At 37.3% G+C, this 19,122-nt stretch overlaps 1 protein-coding gene across 1 annotated transcript in view; it reads left to right on the top strand.

Moving 5' to 3' along the window:
- The window catches only part of NYAP2 (neuronal tyrosine-phosphorylated phosphoinositide-3-kinase adaptor 2), a gene marked incomplete at its 3' end in the record, with an annotated part of 137,222 nt that overhangs the window by 90,489 nt on the left and 27,611 nt on the right, over positions 1 to 19,122 (top strand). The window contains exon 4 of the mRNA XM_081328287.1: positions 15,208 to 15,417. Within this exon, the coding sequence (XP_081184413.1) occupies positions 15,208 to 15,417 (210 nt within the window). The remainder of the gene's footprint in view (positions 1 to 15,207; positions 15,418 to 19,122) is intronic.

Raw genomic sequence — 19,122 nt, 5'->3', positions numbered from 1 at the left:
TAAAATATGTTCTAACTTGACAATATCCAATCTATTATTTAAAACTAATTTTAAGCAAACTCATACCTTTTAAAACTCTCCAAATAAAGAGATTTAATTTAAATATGAGTCTTTCCTTTGTCCCCTATTCATTTTTTTAAAAATCATCAGTCTCCATATATGTTTTTAAAGACAAAAAAGAACTCCATTTACTCAAACAGTAAAGTATAATTTTTCCCATTACATGCTTACTTTTCCTGCAAAACAAGTTTTAAGAATGCCTCTTTCATAGCAAATAAAGAATCCTAGGGACCTGAGTACAGGATTTAACCCATCTAATTTGAAATTGCATGAACAAAGTTCCAATTTTATATACTGGGTTTATGAAATTGTATGGGCAAAGACCCAGTTTTATATACCATGCTTATAGTCTGAAATGATTCACACAATCCATTTGCTATTAAGAACATTCAGGGATGAAAGGCAGTCAAAGGGTAGCTAAAACATAATGAAGCAGAGTAACTGCTGGTGTTGAATCTGGTAGTGTAATTGGTTAAGCTGGATTCTGAACTTGGATGGTTGTAGCTCGTAAATATAGGTTATAAATACATTGCTCAAGCAGAGATAAAATTGATTAGATTCTCCAACAAGAACCATCCTACAAGGTACTTTCTGGTGAACCTGACTATCTGAACACAGGAGAGCTTAAGTTACATTTGACTAGTATTCATTTGTTAATTCCTTGCATCATGTAGTATCTCTCACAAGCTAGGAACCAAGATTTTCTTCTTTAAACTGTTGTCCCATAAAATCAATTCTGCCTGGTGTGCAATGCCCAATAAACCTCACACTGAGGTGGAGATTTGCAAAAGCTTTATCCTGTGCAGAAAAAAGGACATGGGGGGATCATTCCCACTAAGCCTGTGCAAAGACCACTTCTGTAACAATACTGTTTTTATAGGTACTTCTCCATAAATCAACCTTAAGATAATCTATCTTAGGTCTCCTATGATCTTATCGATGTTTATTAATATTGGTTAGCTTATGTTTGCAATGTTTAGCAACCGTTAGCACATTTACCCTAATTTCCAGTAATTTCCAGTAACAAATAGTACACTATGCCATAATTAGTACACAATTAGCCTCCCCCTCAAGTTCCTCTTTTCCCAAGCCGTTGCCTTTGACATATCTGTAAAACACACAGAGAGACATACAGACACAGAAAACAGAGACACACAGATACACACACATACACATACACAGAGACACATACATATATATTGAACCTCAGGTTCCCTGTTCATGCAGTCACCTTCTTCCATGACTACGTTAAGAGCAAGCATGTTCTGAGGACTTTACTAGCTAAGCTGTTTCCATTACTTCTTATGCACTAGGAACTGATTGGAAAATGTCTGCAAATAATATTTCCCTATAGAGATTAGGTTTTCAGGGGAGGGGTCTTATGGTCTTTCCTTCAGAACTCTAGCCTGAATATTTTAGCTTCTGCATAACTTCTTATGCTAATTTTTGTCATTTTTAGTGGATAGGAGTAGCTACATATATAAATGAAATTTATCACTTTCAATCTTCCATTTATATCACTGAAAACATACTTTGTGTGACAAATATACATTGTATCAATGATGATGTAATATTAAAGTTAATTATACCTAAGTTCTCAACTCTCAAAGATATGATGCCTAATAGTCATTCCTTATTCAGGAGTAAAATGTGTCTCCCCTACCCCTCTGGCAGAAAACCCCCAAACAAACCCTAAAGAGCTAGAAATCTAGAAGTATTTGGAGAAATGTTTTGAAAAAATCATTAAAAAGTAATTTAAGGATTTCACTTGAATAATCATTGTAAATAGTTACAACAACGATAATATTCAGGTAATCAGCTGATGCAAAAGGGTTCTGCCTACCAGCTGGCATATCTTTTGAATATACCCTGCAAAAAAATCAGAATGTCTTAAACCAGAATAAGTTTTGACAAATGTCTAAACTTACTCATCTAGCCAATTGTTAAAACTTCCACCATCTGGTGAATAAGAAATTCATCAAGTACAATACAGTAGCACTGAACAGTAACTGGTCCCTTTGTCAATGTACTCTATCGTCTTTAGGCAGCATCAGCTTCAGATTTGATTGTGTAAAACTTCTCTAATTGGCCAAGGCCATAGAATAGAATAGAATAGAATAGAATAGAATAGAAGAGAAGAGAAGAGAAGAGAAGAGAAGAGAAGAGAAGAGAAGAGAAGAGAAGAGAAGAGAAGAGAAGAGAAGAGAAGAGAAGAGAAGAGAAGAGAAGAGAGCTGGAAAGACTTTGGAGGTCTTCTTGTCCAGCCCCCTGCTCAAGCAGGAGAATCTATACCATTTCAGACAATTGACTGTCTAGCCTCTTCTTAAAAACCTCCAGTGATGGAGTGCCCACAATTTCTGAAGGCAAGCTGTTTCAATGGTTAATTGTCCTCACTGTTAGGAAGTTTCTCCTTAATTCCAGGTTGCTTCTCTCTTTGGTCAGTTTCCAACCATTGTTTCTTCTCCTGCCCTCTGGTGCTTTGGAGAATAGTTTGACACCCCCCCTTCTTTGTGGCAGCCCCTCAAATACTGGAATACTGCTATCATGTCTCCCATTTCTTCTTTTCTTTAGACTAGCCAAACCTAAGTCTTGCAGCTGTTCTTCATATGTTTTAGTCTCCAGGCCATTGATCATTTTAGTTGCTCTTCTCTGAACTTTTTTCAAAGTCTCATCATCTTTTTTGTAGTATGGTGAACAAAATTGGTTGCAGTATTCCAGGTGTGGTCTTAATAGAGTTTTATAAAGCAGTACTGATTCGCGTGATCTTGATTCTATGCCTCTGTTTATTAGCTTTTTTGGCAGCAGCTGCACACTGCTGTCTCATAGTCAAGTGATCATCTACAAGGACTCCAAGGTCCCTCACACAGTTACTGTTTTTGAGCCAGGTATCACCTAATCTGTACTTATACCTTTTATTTTCCCTACCTAAATGTAAAACTTTGCTTTTCTCCACATTAAAATTCATGTTGTTGGATAGGGCCCATTGTTCAAATTTGTCCAGATCTTTTTGGATCCTGAGTTTGTGTTCTGGCATGTTGGCTATTCCTGCCAATTTAGTTTCATCCTACCAGTTTGGTGTCATCTGCAAATTTGATGTGTTCCGCTTCTATTCCCTCATCTAAGTCATTTATGAAGATACTAAAGAGTACTGGGCCTAAGATGGAACCTTGTGGTACCCCACTGCTTACTTCTCTCCATGTGGATGTAGTACCATTAAGGACCACTGCAGAGTACAGTTTGTCAGCCAGCTACAGATTCATCTGGTGGTGATGTTGTCTGTCCCACTTTTTTCTAGCTTACTAACAGAAGGTTGTGGTCTAATTTGAGAAATGTCCTACTGAAATCTAAGTATACTATGTCCACAGCATTACACTGGTCTACTAATTTAGTCAATTTATCAAAGAATGAAATAAGATTAGTTTGGTATGATCTGTTTTTAACAAAACCGTGCTGACTGCTAGTTATAACTTTCTTTGCTTCTAGTTGTTTTCAGATCTGTTTTTTGATTATCTTTTCCAGGATCTTCCCAGGTATAGACTGATTGGTCTGTAGTTTCCTAGGTCTGTTTTTTTCCCTTTCTTGAAGATGGAACCACATCAACCCTTTTCCAATCCTCAGGTACTTCTCTGGTGTTTCAGAATTTTTGAAAGATGTGGTGCAATGGTTCTGAGATAACATCTGCCAGCTCTTTCAGAAGTTTGGGATGTAATCTGTCAGGTCCCGGTGATTTATATTCATCTTGGTCAGATAGTTGCTCTCTTACCATTTTCTTGCTTATTTTAATTTTTGTTTTTAGTTTGTCTTTTGCAGTAGTTTTTTTGGTATGTTGCAGGCATGTTAAACTCACAACATCATGTGATGTTGTGCGACATATCCCGACTTTTTCCCCATTGCTGGCAATAGGATGGGTGCGGTTTCAGCATGATGCATCCGGCCTGCAGGCTGGCAGTTTGACACACCTGGTATGTTGGGTTATAATTTCTTTTTGTGTGAAGACTGATGAAAAGCTAGTTAAGCAGCTCTGCTTTTTCCCTGTTGCCTATTTCCTTGTCTTTTTTCTTGTTAATGTTGGAAGAAACTTTTTTTTATTTCCCTTGATTTCTGTTGCAAGTCTTTGTTCTGTCTAAGCTTTTGCTTTCCTGACTTCATCTTTACATGTTCTGGCTGTCTGCTGATAATTGGCCTTAGTTATCTGTCCTTCTTTCCATTTTTTGCACTTGTCCTTTTTATCTTTCAGTTTGTCAGAGAGAGTTTTGTGCAACCATGCTGGTTTCTTCTTGAATTTCTTATTTTTCTTTTTCAGTGGTATTATGCTGGACTGTGCTTTTATGATCATATTTTTCAGAGTTGTTTTCCCATTTAGGATTTTTGACCATGGAATCTTTCCTAGGTTCTCTCTGAGTTTGCTAAAAACAGTTCTTTTGAAGTTTAAGACACTGGTTGGATTATTTTCTATTGCTTGTGCTTGCATTATATTGAATTTCAGTATGATGTGGTCACCTTCACCCAAGGTTCTGGCAACCTCAACTCCCTCTATCACTTCTTCTCTATTAGTAAGAATTCGGTCCAGTATAGCTTTACGTCTAGCTTCCTCCTCCACCATTTGAATGATAAAGTTGTTGGCTAGATTGGTTAAGAATCTGTTTGATCTCCCACTCGCTGCAGAGTTTGTCTCCCAGTTTATATCTGGATAGTTGAAATCTCCCATTACTACTGTGGTATGCTTCCTACATGCGTGTGTTAACTGGTTGGCAAAGAGTTCATCTATTTCTTCTGATTGCTTGGGTGGCCTGTAACGTACACCTATAGCAATGTCACTTTTTTCCCCTTTTATATTGACCCATATATATTCTGGAGGGATTTTATCTTTGATCACCTGCATTAGGTTCTTTGTCAATTCACTCTCTTTATCCATGAGGATATGCTCCTTTTTAACAGTTTCTTGTCATTTATTTGTTAAATTTATTTGCCACCTATCTTGCCATGGGGCTACTCTAGGAGGCTTAAAACAATAAAAAGGAAAAATGAAAAGAATGTAAACAGAATAGAAGTTAGATAATTCCAATGTAAGAAATGACACATCTCCCCCCGCCAATAAAAGATATGGGTCTGATTCCACCTTTATGAAGTGCTTTCTACATTTCACTATCAATTATGTAGCCAAGATTCAGCTTCAGAGAAGACTTGAAAAAGCCCTAATTTTATTTCGTTGGTCTGAAAAAGTTTGACTAATCAAGCTCACCCAAATAATTCTGTGATACAGCAGGGAATTGAACCAAAGAGACCCTAATCTAAGTCTACGTTGTTGGCCACAATATTGCACTAGCTATCAATTTGTAAAGCAGTACTTTTCCTTAAATATGTATGCATCTGGGTGTTATTGAATTGCAAATTTGATTTGCAGCTGCTATGTAGATCTTTGCCAATTCACTAATGAATTCAAAAGTTCCTCAACATTGTAATCAAACTGCATTATATATGAAAGAGCTTTTCTTGTTATTCCATTACGATGGTCATTTATAATGTATTGTAGATATAGGAAAATGGCAATCCAACTTAAGTACACTTAAGTTCTTTGAGGAGGAGCTGTATGCTACTTGATGTAAATAATGGTGGGCTGATAAGATGGAGTTAGCAGCCACAGCTGGCTTAGTCTATAAACAGAGAAGAGGAGATGGCATAGCACCTGGTAGGGAATAGGAAGTGGGAAAATCTGAGACTTCTGGTTTGCCAAGCTAGCCGACATGGACATCTGGAGGACAGCTCTCATCCAGTTTCGCATCACTGGGGGGTCCTAAAAGGGTCGAAGAGTCGCTTTGGAGGGGCAACTAGAAAGAAGGGGCTTTTGCAGAAACGTGGGGGAGCTGCAACTCCCCTGTTAGTGCCTGCATTCCCTTCGTACTGGTGGACAAAAGACTGGCCATAGTAATATGGCCAGTTACTAGGCTGCAGACAACTGAAGTCAAACTTACCACCAGGCAACATTAAAGCAGCGTGGAAGAGATGGGGGTAAGATTCCTCTCTTATATCTTAATCTTCTTCTTTTCACCTAAATAAGCTGCTAAGTACCTTCCCCCCTGTGGAGAGGGAGGGGGGAATTCAACCCTCTCTTCAAACAAGCGGAGAACAAGGTCAGGGGTGTTTTTTAAAAAAAAAACATTGAAAAAAGAAATGGACTAAAAGAAAAGAACTTTCAAAGTATTTGGGGGACACCCAGTGGCTAAACCTGAAATTGCAATCTGACTTTCTCTTTAAAAAAAATCAAGAAAATATTTAAGAAAAACAAGATAAGATTAGCCTTGAACACCAGATGTGAAACTCCACCATGGAAGAGTTTCAAAAACAAGTCTATGCTATGTGGGAAATATCTTACCAAACTTATCAGTTCCTTTCTACAGCTGGTGATGAAATAAGAGCTTTTGGAAAAGAATTAGAAAGCATCTCGAAGAAACAAACTCGAACTGTGAGTACAACTAACATTTTATTGGGACAGAACTTAATAGAAGAAATTGAACAATCAAATACATTGGCAGAAGAATTAACTATTCAAAAAGCACAGACTTTTGAAGACCATAATGGGAAACAGGTGGAAAAAAATATTCAGTCCAGGACAATTATATCAAGAGGTGAAAATAATGAGAAGATTTGGCGCTGTTAACAGACTCCTCAATCCTTCAAAAATGGAGACTGGAGGGCTACTTCAATATGATATAACAACACAAGAATGCTTTGATGACCCTGAGGCAAAGAAGCGAAAAATGACATGGCAAAGGAAGAAAGCAAGAATAAGATTGAAGAAATATGGACATCCTTAAGAAGCTGAAATAGATAATACCAAAATAGACAGGATTGTACTTGGATTACGAGAGATTGTTTTGATGAGTAGATAAAAATACTGACTAATTAAAAAAAATAAAACACAGAAGTATGAATACTAACATTGAAATATTGAGCTCTTTAAATGACATTGATTAAGAGGTATATACTGTATGTTAAGAATGATAGAATGTAACTAATATACTTGGATGTAGTGACATGAAAGGATATATTAAATGTTGAAACAGAAGAAATTTTGATTAATTTTTAATAGGTGGAAACTATAAATGAGAAGTAAGAATATTATATTGTCCTCCTCCTCTTTCTCCTCCTTGCAATTGGTATCCTAATGTCTACTATTCTAATATTGTACTACTAACATTGAGATGGAAATGAGATAAATAAGAAGTGTATTTACATTACTAGGTATCGGAGAAAATTGTGTAAAGGGAAAGGAGGTTATTTAGCAATATGAAAATGAGAAACTTTAAACATTTAATTTTAATATCAATGTAAAATTAAAGCTGGAAAAATATATAAGGTGTTTGATGTTTTAAAGATGGAATGTTAAAATATAAAATATACCAAAGTATTGACAAATATAAGAAAACTATTAAATGACTGATGGATAGCAATGAGAAGTATGTTAAATTAGATAAGAGATAATATGTATTAAAGGAAACGAGAGAGAGGAAGTGTTGGTTACAACAAATTTGGAGATTTGTAATAATATGTATTTGTCTGAAATGGAACTATTGTAACCCAGACACCACGTTGCTTTTTAAAGAAACTACTGTAATATTGGAAAACTAATTTTAAAAAAGGAAAAAAAGGAAGTGGGAAAATTTAAGAATCCACCCAAAGATTGGGTGCCATATATAAAATGCCTAGGTAGTAGGAAAGTATAGTAGGAAGCAGCTAGAAGCTTGTTTTGCACTCCATCCTGTTTGAGTGCCTGGCTTTTGGAACAGAATGAAAATGGCAAATTTTCATTCTAACTCTTAATTAATACTCATAGCAAGTATACTAGTTTCCTACCCAGAAATCCAAATGACTATACTTGCATTGCTGTCGAGAATATTTGAGATATGATAAGTAAAGGAACAAATAAAAGCAGTACTGTTGTTGATGTCTATTCTTACTTGCCTAACCAAGGAGACAATGTGGATAATGCAAACCTTACAAAGAAATGAAATTGTAACAGACTTTACCCTGACATCTGTTTTGGAAAAATAATCTGCATAAGTTATCCTTCCAGGAAATTCCTGAGTCTCCTTGCTCTCCTTTCTCCTTCAAAAGATAGAAGACACAAGAAAATCAGCTATAACTGAGTATATTTGATACAGTGAATATATTTGATACAATCAGTGGCTAAAACTTAGTTGAGGAAGTGGAAGTAACAAGAACGATAAGGCAAAGTGACTTTAATAGAAGGAGTTCATTTTTAAGGGAATTTAAAACTGACCATCAAAGAACAAAAAAGTGTTTTTTTTCAGTTCCTCGAGCAATAAGAAGGATCTCACAGCTGGACAAGTTATTTGGAAAATAAGTTTAAAAGCTGTTGAAATCCTTAAAAGCGGTTTCCAGAAGCACAATTGCTAGCAATATCATTCTTTTAAAAGAAAATCACAAAAAAGTCAGGATAGCTGGAGAAAAAGCTTAGTGATGATCTGAGAACAACTACAAATACATTACTGTATAAGTAGCATATATATTTATTGTATAAATAACAGACTTGCAAACAGGACAAAATCATGATATTGACCCAGAAGCAGCTGTTTTGCCATTCTAGAATCCATGATCTAAGAAATTCGGTGATATGCCATTTAACAATTGCTTGTATGAATTCATTGCCACAAGAATGCTCAAGAACCATTCAGTTAATAGCTCATGTTGGTTTATAAAGTTTTATATAGTTTGTAAAGCTAAACAATTAGTCACCCTGATAGTCTGAACCCTCAAAAATGCTGACCTTGTTATGAAGCAGCATTGCTTGGAACTACACCTAAAAACACTGGCCTTCATATAATTTCACATAAAATAGTGCTTTCTGCTAAAATGAGTGTTAATATTTATGGATTTATAACAGACAGCAGGGAAATATGAATGAATAATACAAGGGCTGTTTTCTGATGCATTGTGGATTATTTAGAGAAGACTAGCTGAGAATTGTCCTCATTTAGAGATACTTCAATTATACCTCGTTTGCTTGCTAAAAACCTGTTCTGCAGTTTGTCACTCAGAATTATAACAATAACATTATATCAGTTAATAATTTCTTGGAAAGCTTGTGCCAGATCAAACAGGTAGAGTATATTCATTTTAAGAATTTTAGATAAAGCATTTCCACAGCTCTGATGTATCTGCCTGCTGTTATTGTACAGAGTTAAGTCAAAATTCACTAGGAGACATTTTGCCAAAAAAGTCTGATATTTTAACTTTTCTATACTACTTGGGTCAAAAAATAAGCCTGTTTTGCAGAATTTTCTCTAAATGGTCTTCATTTTTCTCTTTTCCTTTTGTGTTGAATCATAATTTTCCCATAGCAATGGGGAATTCAGGTTTTCAACACTGTTACCACTTAGCAGTAAAAAAGTGCAGGGAAGTAAATCTACATTAGTATTGTGTCTACCTAGAAAAAAATGTGGGTTTGTTTTTCTTCTCCTTTTCTCTGCCCATAAATAAGGACTTATAATTGTAAAAACTGCTTTAGGCATAGATTTAGTTTTATACTTAAACTTTGCTTGTTTGTTCATTGGTTTGCAATTTTCATAACTTGCCCTAATATGTACTGTAAAATCTGGGATGCATATAATAAAATAAGACAAGATGTACATCCTTGCAGACTTGTTTTTCCTGCTGAATAGACTGTTGGAAATGAGAGAGGTCATATAATTCTCCAGATACAGAGTTCCATTACATAAGGGGCCACAATAGCAGCAGCAACAACATCTTGGGAAGGCAGTGATGCCTGATGGAACCACACTATGGAATTCCTACTTTACACAAACTTCAAAGGCTTTCATTCGTTATAGCCAAGTGAAAGTAAAATGTCCCATTTCTGAGTTTTAACAGTCAATCGAGGTGCGGTCTTCATTTCATTTAATTTTATTTCATCTTTTTTCTATTTCAGTTTTTTCTTTCATTGGAATTTGTAAAAATTCTGTAACACATGGATGCATTGTCATGGATGGAAACTGAAATATTGATTTGTGTTTCATGAACAAGTATTCTCAAATAACTTTAGTTATTCTCGTTCTGGAATACAACTGATAAATATGAAAAAGTATAGGGAGATAAGTCCTGAATGTGGATGGATGTACTCTGTTATTAATTGCTTTCTGCTCCATCTCAGTTAAACATGATCAAATTTAATTTGTAAAACTAAAAACAATAGGGCCACAGGAGAAAAATCACAAATATGGATTTAGATGAAGCAAGAGATGTCAAACTTTGGGCACAATAAATTATCTTTTCACATTCATCAAAGAATATTAAATCAATAAACAAATTCACCAGTATGCATACAGACAACAATATTCTCTACATGATTTTCCCTATTTTATGTCCCCCTCAGGTTTTTTTTTAAGTCTTAGAAACATATCAGTGATTTTAAAGCTATGTTTTTGCACAATTTTGTTGCACAATGTTTTGTATACTATTTTGCACAATATTATGTGGGTAAAAAAATAAACTTTGGTGGACTACAGATCCATTCAGGCTGCTTTTTTTCTTATAGCTTCATTAGTTTTTAAATAAACCAAGGAGGGAATTTTATCATGAAAATATATTAAATGTCCTGTTGGTGGCAAACTGCATGTCTGCACAGCAATGACTTAAATGAACAGAATTGATTAATACTGTTAATAGTTTTTGCAATATTTTATCCAAAGAGTTGGAGAGAAACTATGCCAGTGTTCTGAATTTGTAGCTAGTATTGTTTGGAATAGAATCATTGAACCAAACATTCTTAACCTGGGTATCACAGATTTCACATAAATATATCTCTATTGATTCCTGAGAATCCCAGCTTCCATTCTGAGCCATACTGTTCTGTTCCAGCCTACGACCGGCCCTGTTTGAATATCAGGGACAACCCCTTTTTATAGTCAACAGGTTGGAAAAAACCCAACCACGTTTATTTACAAAGAGTTCAAACAAAAGTTAAATGAAAAGTTCAAGAGTTAAATCAAAAGTTCAAACAAGAATTAACAAGAATAACAGACCAGGACTCTAGCAGAAGATCTTCAAACGGTTGCCTTCAGCAACCAGCACCTCCCACATCTTCCCCTTTTATCAGCAGTCCCAAGGCATGGCTTCTCATTGCCTTCTCCCGAGTTGCCTCATTGCCTTCCTCTGTTCTGCTCTGCTAGATTCCCTCCTGCTCCTAGCATCCCTGAACAGAGCCAGCTATGGATGATCTTCTTCCAATCCCTCGTGCTCACATGGCTGAGTCTGAGGAGGAACAAGATGGGAGGGGCCAGGTTGAGAGTTCTGCAGTGTATCAGAACCTCCCTCTGACACCAAAGGCTCTCCAAACCCCTCCTCCTCCTCCTCTTCAGAATCATCTGACCCAGCTGCCGGAACCACAGGCTGACACTGAATCACAACACTATCCCGCACCACAGGGCCCTTCCCCTGGGTCTGCCAATCCAGATGCGGTCAGGATGGAAATTGTTCATGGAAGGCAGACACCAAAGCAGGAACATGAATGGTGGTCGCATCTTCCCAGGTGAACTCCTCTGGTCCATAGCCTTTCCATTCGATCAGGTACTGGAAATGACCTTTCAGCCAACGGGAGTCCCTGATGCTGGTGACCTCATACTCGGGGGCACTGTCTTCATCACAATGTTCAGGTGGGGGAGATTCTGCTTGGCGGAGTGGACACACCGGTTGCTCGGGGACCAAAAGAGACCGATGGAAGATGCACATGCAGGGAACATGACAGAGTTAAGCGATAGGCGACCGGACTGATGACAGCCTTGATTTGGAACGGTCCTAAATATTGGTGGTCTAACATCTTAGCTGGCCTGATTGATGGTAGGTTACTGGTGGACAGCCAGACCCAATCTCCCACCGATAGTAGAGGTGTATCCCACCTCCACCGATCAGCAAATCTTTTGTAATCGGCCTTGGCCTTCTCTAACTGTCACTGCACCAATCGATGGATCGGCTGTAACTCTGCCATGTAGTTGTTCACTGCTGGCTCCAGTGAGTCTAACGGGGAAAGGGGAAAAAATGAGGGTGATATCCCACATTGGCCAAGAATGGTGTCATCTGTGTGGAGGTGTGCTGAGAGTTGTTGAATGCAAACTCAGCTGTGGCCAGATAGTCCACCCAATTGTTTTGCTGATGATTAACATAGTAGCACAGATATTGGTCTAGAATACCGATGACCTTCTATGTCCCCCCATCAGTTTGAGGATGCTGTGTGGACGAGAGGCAAATCTTTACATCCAATGCATGCATCAACTCCTGCCAGAAACGGGCTGTAAACTGGGCCCCTCTATCAGATACGACTCTATCAGGGAGGCCGTGCAGCTGAAACACCTGCTGAATGAACATACAACTAGTGGTGTGGGCTGATGGTAAACCATGACATGGGATGAAATGTGCCATCTTGATCAGCATTTCCACCACCACAAACACCATCATAAAACTAGAAGACGGGGGTAAATCCATCAGAAAGTCCATGGACACAGCCCCCCAGGGTCTTTTAGGTGTCGGCAAGGGCTGCAGTAATCCGGGTCGGGCCCATCACTGACTTGGCCTGCCTACATGGGATGCAGGAAGTGACATAGGCCTGGACATTGTGTTGGACTCAGGGCCACCAGAAGGTACAGGAGACCAGGTTCAGGGTCTTGAACAGGCCAAAATGCTCTGCCGCTGGGTTATCGTGACACTGGCTGAGGTTGAGTCCCCTGAGTGGCCCTCCCAGAACATAGAGCCAGTCATGATAAAATCCATGACCATCCATGGAGAATCTGGCCCCACCTCCTCCTTCCACTGAGCCAACCACACATCCTGCTGCTGTGCCTCCCGGATCTGAGCCCGTATATCTATCGGCTCCTGCACTGCAGCAAAAGACTCAATGGGAAGCACTGTCCTGGGCAGAAGCTTATCTTCTGCTTGGGAATATTCGGGCTTCCTGGACAGAGCATCCGTTCTTTGATTGCGACCGCTGGGTATGTACTTGACTCGGAAATTGAACCTCGCAAAGAAAAGAGACCACCGAATCTGGCATTGGTTCAATTTCCGAGCAGTCTGCAGGCATTCCAAATTCTTATGGTCCGTCTGGACCTCGCTTTGATGCCACGCACCCTCCAGATGATGCCTCCAGGCCTCGAACTCCACTTTGATGGCCAGAAGCTCCTTCTCCCAGATGGTATAGTTGCGCTCTGACGGATTCAGTTTCCGCAAATGGTATGCACAAGGGAAGAGGGTATCACCGGGCGTTGTTGCCTGGAGTAACACCGTCCCAATGGCAATGTCGGAGGCATCCGCCTCCATGACAAATGGCTGTTGTGGGTCAGGATGCTTCAAGATGGGCTCCTTCATGAAGGCTTCCTTCAAAGCCTGGAAAGCCCATTGTTCTGGAGCATCCCACTGAAACCGAGTCTTCTTCTGCAGGAGCCAAGTGACGGGGGCTGTCAGGGTAGCAAACCCAGGGATGAAAGCCCAATAATAATTGGCAAACCCAAGAAGTGAACCCAAGAAGTGAACTTCCTTCACATGATGTGGGGGTTGCCAACTCTGCAAAGACTTGACCTTACTCGGCTCCATGGCGATGCCCTCAGGAGAAATGCGGTGACCCAGAAAATCGATGGTCACCCAGTAGAACTTGCACTTCTCCAATTTGACATACAGCCGATGTTCTTGGAGTCACTGCAGTACAGGCTGACGCTGAATCACAACACATACTTCTCTACCTTTCTTGTATCCACTCATCCCTTTTACTTATAACTGGTATCAGTTCTTCATTACAATTATATTTTACTATGTTTGTATTATGAGAAACTTCACATGGAAGAGCTGAGAGATGGAAAAAAATGCATCCTACTTTGACAACTTGTTCTGTGGTGGTGTACTGAAAAACATAAGCCCCATGAGCTTTGACTTATATAATGGTGCTACTCCATCTATCTAAAGTGTTTTTTCCACATTGAATGCTTTTAATTTTTTTCATAAGGCTGTGGTTTAAGAACATAGTTATCTTCCTTTGATTTATAGGAATTTCTATAAAGACAGGATTCATCAATCATTGTTACTAGATCTTCCAAACATGAGAAGAATGTCAAACAATATTGGATTTTGCATCAGTCTATAAGGGAAATAGAGGTAAAGAATATTTGAGGCTGTTAGATCACAATTTAAAATTATTAATCTAAGTATAATCTCAACTAAGTCAGCAACATTTCAGTTCTTTTATTTTGGTGGTTATGTTTAATCAGAGTTGCATCTGAACTACATGCTGTTTTTCATCCTTACTGTCAATGTGGATAGCAGACATAAAAAGGAGACTGTTTCCAACAGTGTATCAGTAGCAATTTGAAAACCTGATCACTGTAGAATTTTCCTCATGGTCCCATTTCTTCCAATATTTGATTCTTTTCGTGACTCAGTCTTCCCAGTGGTGAGACATCTTGTGGTTTTTGAGATAAGCTTAATACAATGTAATTAATATTTATTGTGCTTCACCTAAACATCTTCTGTAATAAAAATTATTCTGAAGATATTCACAGCAGGTGGCATGGAAATGCTATCCAGAATTGACCTCAGCTTGAATTTTATATATCAATGAGAAAATATACATAAGAGTTATACTTACAAGATGATTTCATGAAATATTCAAACATACCTTAAATTATAACTTTACCTGCAGTCTTTCCATCCAAATAGGTCACAAGCTTCTGCCAACCTAGCAGTTCGAAAGCACCTAAAAATGCAAGTAGAAAAATAGGGACCACTACGGTGCGAAGGTAACAGCGTTCCGTGCGCCTTTGGCGTCTAGTCATGCCGGCCACATGACCACGGAGACGTCCTCGGACAAGCGCTGGCTCTTCGGCTTTGAAACGGAGATGAGCACCGGCCCCTAGAGTCGGAAACGACTAGCACGCATGTGCGGGGGAACCTTTACCTTTACCTTTTTAGTATGAAGCAGCTATAATTCTTGATTAATTTGTTTACATTTTTCCTTATTATGGTCTTTTGTACAAGTACAGTACAGTACAGTAGAGCTCAGGCAGTAGCTTACTGACCTGGGAAAAAGTAGTGTATGGATGCAATTAATTTGCACTTTTTAATGGATTATGAACTTTGCCTATTTTGCAGAACCATTAGAGGAACTAAAGATCAGAAGTCACAGTACTGAACCATTACCAAAGCTGGAAAACAAAGAAAAAGGAGGTCATCATGGGTCATCTTCCAGAGAGCCAATAAAAGCTCAGGAATGGGATGGAACACCAGGACCATCACTTGTGTCTAGCCGACTAGGAAGGTCTTCTGTTAGTCCAACTATGTTGGCAGGAAATAATAATTCAGGTAGGTATAGTTAGACCCATCAGCACAGCAGTACAATAAATAGCGCTATGAATTTCTAGTGAAAAGCTTTTTGCAGTTCTCCAAAATTAAGATTGCTTCAACATGGATGGTACTTCAACTAAATGTAAGCCGGTGATAATTATCTTTCTTTGGCCAAAATTATATTTCAAATAAGAATATGGAAATATTTGTCTAATTGCATTCTATTTTAGTTCTTCTCCATTTTTTAATTTCTTATAAGATTTTTTTATGTATGCATTCTTGTATACTCTTGTGAAATTTTGATTAGTTTTACAAGTAGTATTGCACAAGTACAGGTTATAGTATTGCACTATTATTTTAACTGATGATCAGTTAATTTACTACTACTATGATATTCTAAGATATGATTTTACTATGATTTTCTAATATGATTTTTTTTTTAAAAAAAACTGAAATGCTTCCACCTTTTTTATACATATAATGATTTCTGAACTCACCTCTCAGGGCCATCTCCATAATTTTCTTCCTTCCTTATCATCTTCTCCAGTGGCTGGAATGCTTCATCTTAAAGACTGAATGCATTCTGAAGGTTTTGCATTGTGGTATCTTATTATTTAGTTATATGATTATCTCTCTCGTATTATATTACAATGTAATATATATTATATATGATATAATAATCTATTACCTTTACCACTGGTCATATTGGCTGAGTGAAATGAAATTTGAAATCTGAAATATCTTCAGGAGAGCAAGAAATGGTCTATATTATTTGATAAAATTGAATCAGTCACTATCACTACTCAGCCAACTCATTAACATTAAAAATGGAAAAAAGAGTGAATGCGTGTTGCCCTAAATTTTAAAAAGCAATTGCACTTTCCAAATATGTTGTTATTAGCCTACTAGTTAATAGACTGAAAAGACTTAATATGTTGGGGTATATGATGGCTTGAACTACACTTATGTCTGGACTGGTAGTGCTAAACTTGAATGAAAGCAAACATATAAAAACACCCACATAAAGCAGTTTCACTTGCTAATGTGAACAAATGTGTGCGCACATATCTTCCCTCCCTCCCTCCCTCCCTCCCTCCCTCCCTCCCTTCCTTCCTTCCTTCCTTCCTTCCTTCCTTCCTTCCTTCCCAAAACTCGCTTGAATCCAAATCTATGAAAGAAAAAAAATAGTCTATTAATGAACTGAGATTATTAACAAAATGAGTTTCAATAAAATGGATTTGGATAGCACATTACTTACCCATTATATTCCTCAAAAATAGCACCTCTGACACCATGATAACTATTTATTTTGTAATAAGTCTTCTCATTAGGTTAGGTTAAAAAGTATGAAATACTAACTATAACTATGTATTCTATGTGCATATGCATTTTGTCATTTTGTTAGTGGAGAAGATCTTGGAAAAATTAAAATGAATTTTTTTCTTTAATATTTTTCATCCGCTTTAATGTTACAAAATAGATCCCCAGTTGGGAAATAATTTAAATTAGTTACAATAAACTAAATATAATTGAACGTTTACAAATGCAATAAAAATATCTAAAAAATGAAATGAAAGTTTAAGAGTTAGGACATTGGAGTTCCACTTTAACAAAAAGTCTAGTGTACAGATTAACATTCTCAGCACTAATCAAGTGTTCTTTGAGCAGGAGGGAATTTTACAACCAGAATAATCTCTTATGGGTTGCTAGATAGTACATTGCTGGTATATAAAGAAGCCTCAGGAAGATATCCCCAGTAGATTTTAATTGCTAGGCAGGTACAAAAGGGAGTACACATTATACAAACAATAGAAGGCATTGTATGTCATTACAAGCACTTTGAACTTAGCAAATTAGCAGCAACCTAGCCATGACAATTTGGACCAGCTTCAACTTTTAGTTCAACCTCAAAGGTAACCTAGATATTGAACTGAAATTACCTAGTCAAGACCCAATTCTACGATCATGCTTTGTGAAACAGAAGGAGCTGAATAAAACTAATGCTATCTATCAAGTTTACATTGCTTCAGATTTAAAGGAGGGGGAAATGGCATGTGCATGGGGGTACTAATAGACCACCTGCTGACAATGGTTAAAGTTGCTGTATCTTTTCTTGGATCCCAAGCTATCCAGCTGCAGCAGAATTGTAAGAAAAAAAACAGATTGGGGTATTAACAGGTGCCATATTCTCTTTGCAACTATAACACTGTAGAGCTTTGTTACCTACATACATCCATAGGAAATACAGTTTCAATTTTCTTCATGTGGAATTTGAACTAAAGATTAGAAGTATAAAAAGCAGATTAGCAATCTGGAGACAATTTTTTAAAAATATAGTAGTTGACTTCTCTTTTACTTGCCAAATCAAGTACTTCTTTATAAAAATTGTCCTTGCTTGCTATAAGGATGAATAGAGTAGAATGATCTCAGCAATGGAGCCAGCTAACAACTGAATGGTACTCAGCTGAGACTGGTTTTGCACAGTGAGATAAAGGAAATGCATGGTAGTTTTCATTTTTCCACTACAATTAAAATAGAAAGCAACAAGCCGTTCTCTCCTCCAAGTCCTCATCCATCCTAAAGAACAGTTGTGCTCTGGATTTTGTCTTTCTGTTGTAGAATTCACTGTTGCTACTAAGTGATGTTGACCACTTAGGTCTTTCTCACTATAAGTGACATACTACAATACTGTACCACTGAGAGCAAACTAATTCCCTACTGAATCTGCAAATATATTGCTGCCTTTGACTGGTGCGTTCATTCTTGTATTTTGTAGCTCTTCAATAATGTTGCAAGGATGCTTCTTCTCTGATGGTTTTAAGACATCTTCCACCAGGAAACAGATTTCAGTGATTTTTTTAATACATGCCACCACCTTAAGAATATGCTGTTGCTTTTTCAGTGAAGACCACAAGGGGATCACAAAATGGAATTCTTTACTGAGCTTAATGGTGGATATTTTGAAGAACATTTTCTACAAGCCTATAGCTTCTAGGACATGATATTTTGCTTTGCCATCTGCTGTTGGAAGCATGCACTGCATCTCATTTTCAAATACTTCAAATATTATGTTCCCTCTCTCTGAATGCTTTTAATAACTTAATATTTCAGATACAATGCTTGCCAAATCATTTAGCAAACCAGAAAAAAATGAGGGACCCATTCTATCTGATTCTTAAACTTAGATATTATGATAAAATTATGGAAAAGGCTGCTCTTCTCTCTTTCCCATTTCTTCTTTGAAATGTGGTTTTAATTCATTTCCAAATATTTAATAGATGAATATACAGGATTATACCCTCACTATCCCTGTTTACAAAAATGTGTATGTACATAATCCCAGTATGTGTGTTGTTCAATGTTGCTGAATCAAATATATAAAATATAAATGATGTGCAAGGAGTATTTCCAAAAAATTAATAATTCTGATTGCAGTTGTGGAGAAGTTTGCATCTTTATATCAACTGGGATGGATTCTAACTTCTGTGTTACTATATAGAAAGTCAGGGCCTCATATCCCATCATATAAAAATGGCATGTCTGACCTGTTCCATACTGTATATTGGATAAAAGAGTCAGTTGAAAATTGAAGGAGCAAGTGTAGAAAAAGTTTCAAAATAAGTGCCTAAGTGCATAAATATTGTAAATATTTATTTTAAAGAATGCTACACGTTTTTCTTGGCAGTTAAGAAAATATTCCTAAAATGTAGTCTATTTGATTGC

Source organism: Vipera berus (genome assembly GCF_964194415.1).
Source record: "Vipera berus genome assembly, chromosome: 5".
NCBI lineage: Eukaryota > Metazoa > Chordata > Lepidosauria > Squamata > Viperidae > Vipera > Vipera berus.
The sequence above is the reverse complement of the archived record's forward strand: the minus strand, read 5'-3'. Positions and strand labels throughout refer to the sequence as shown.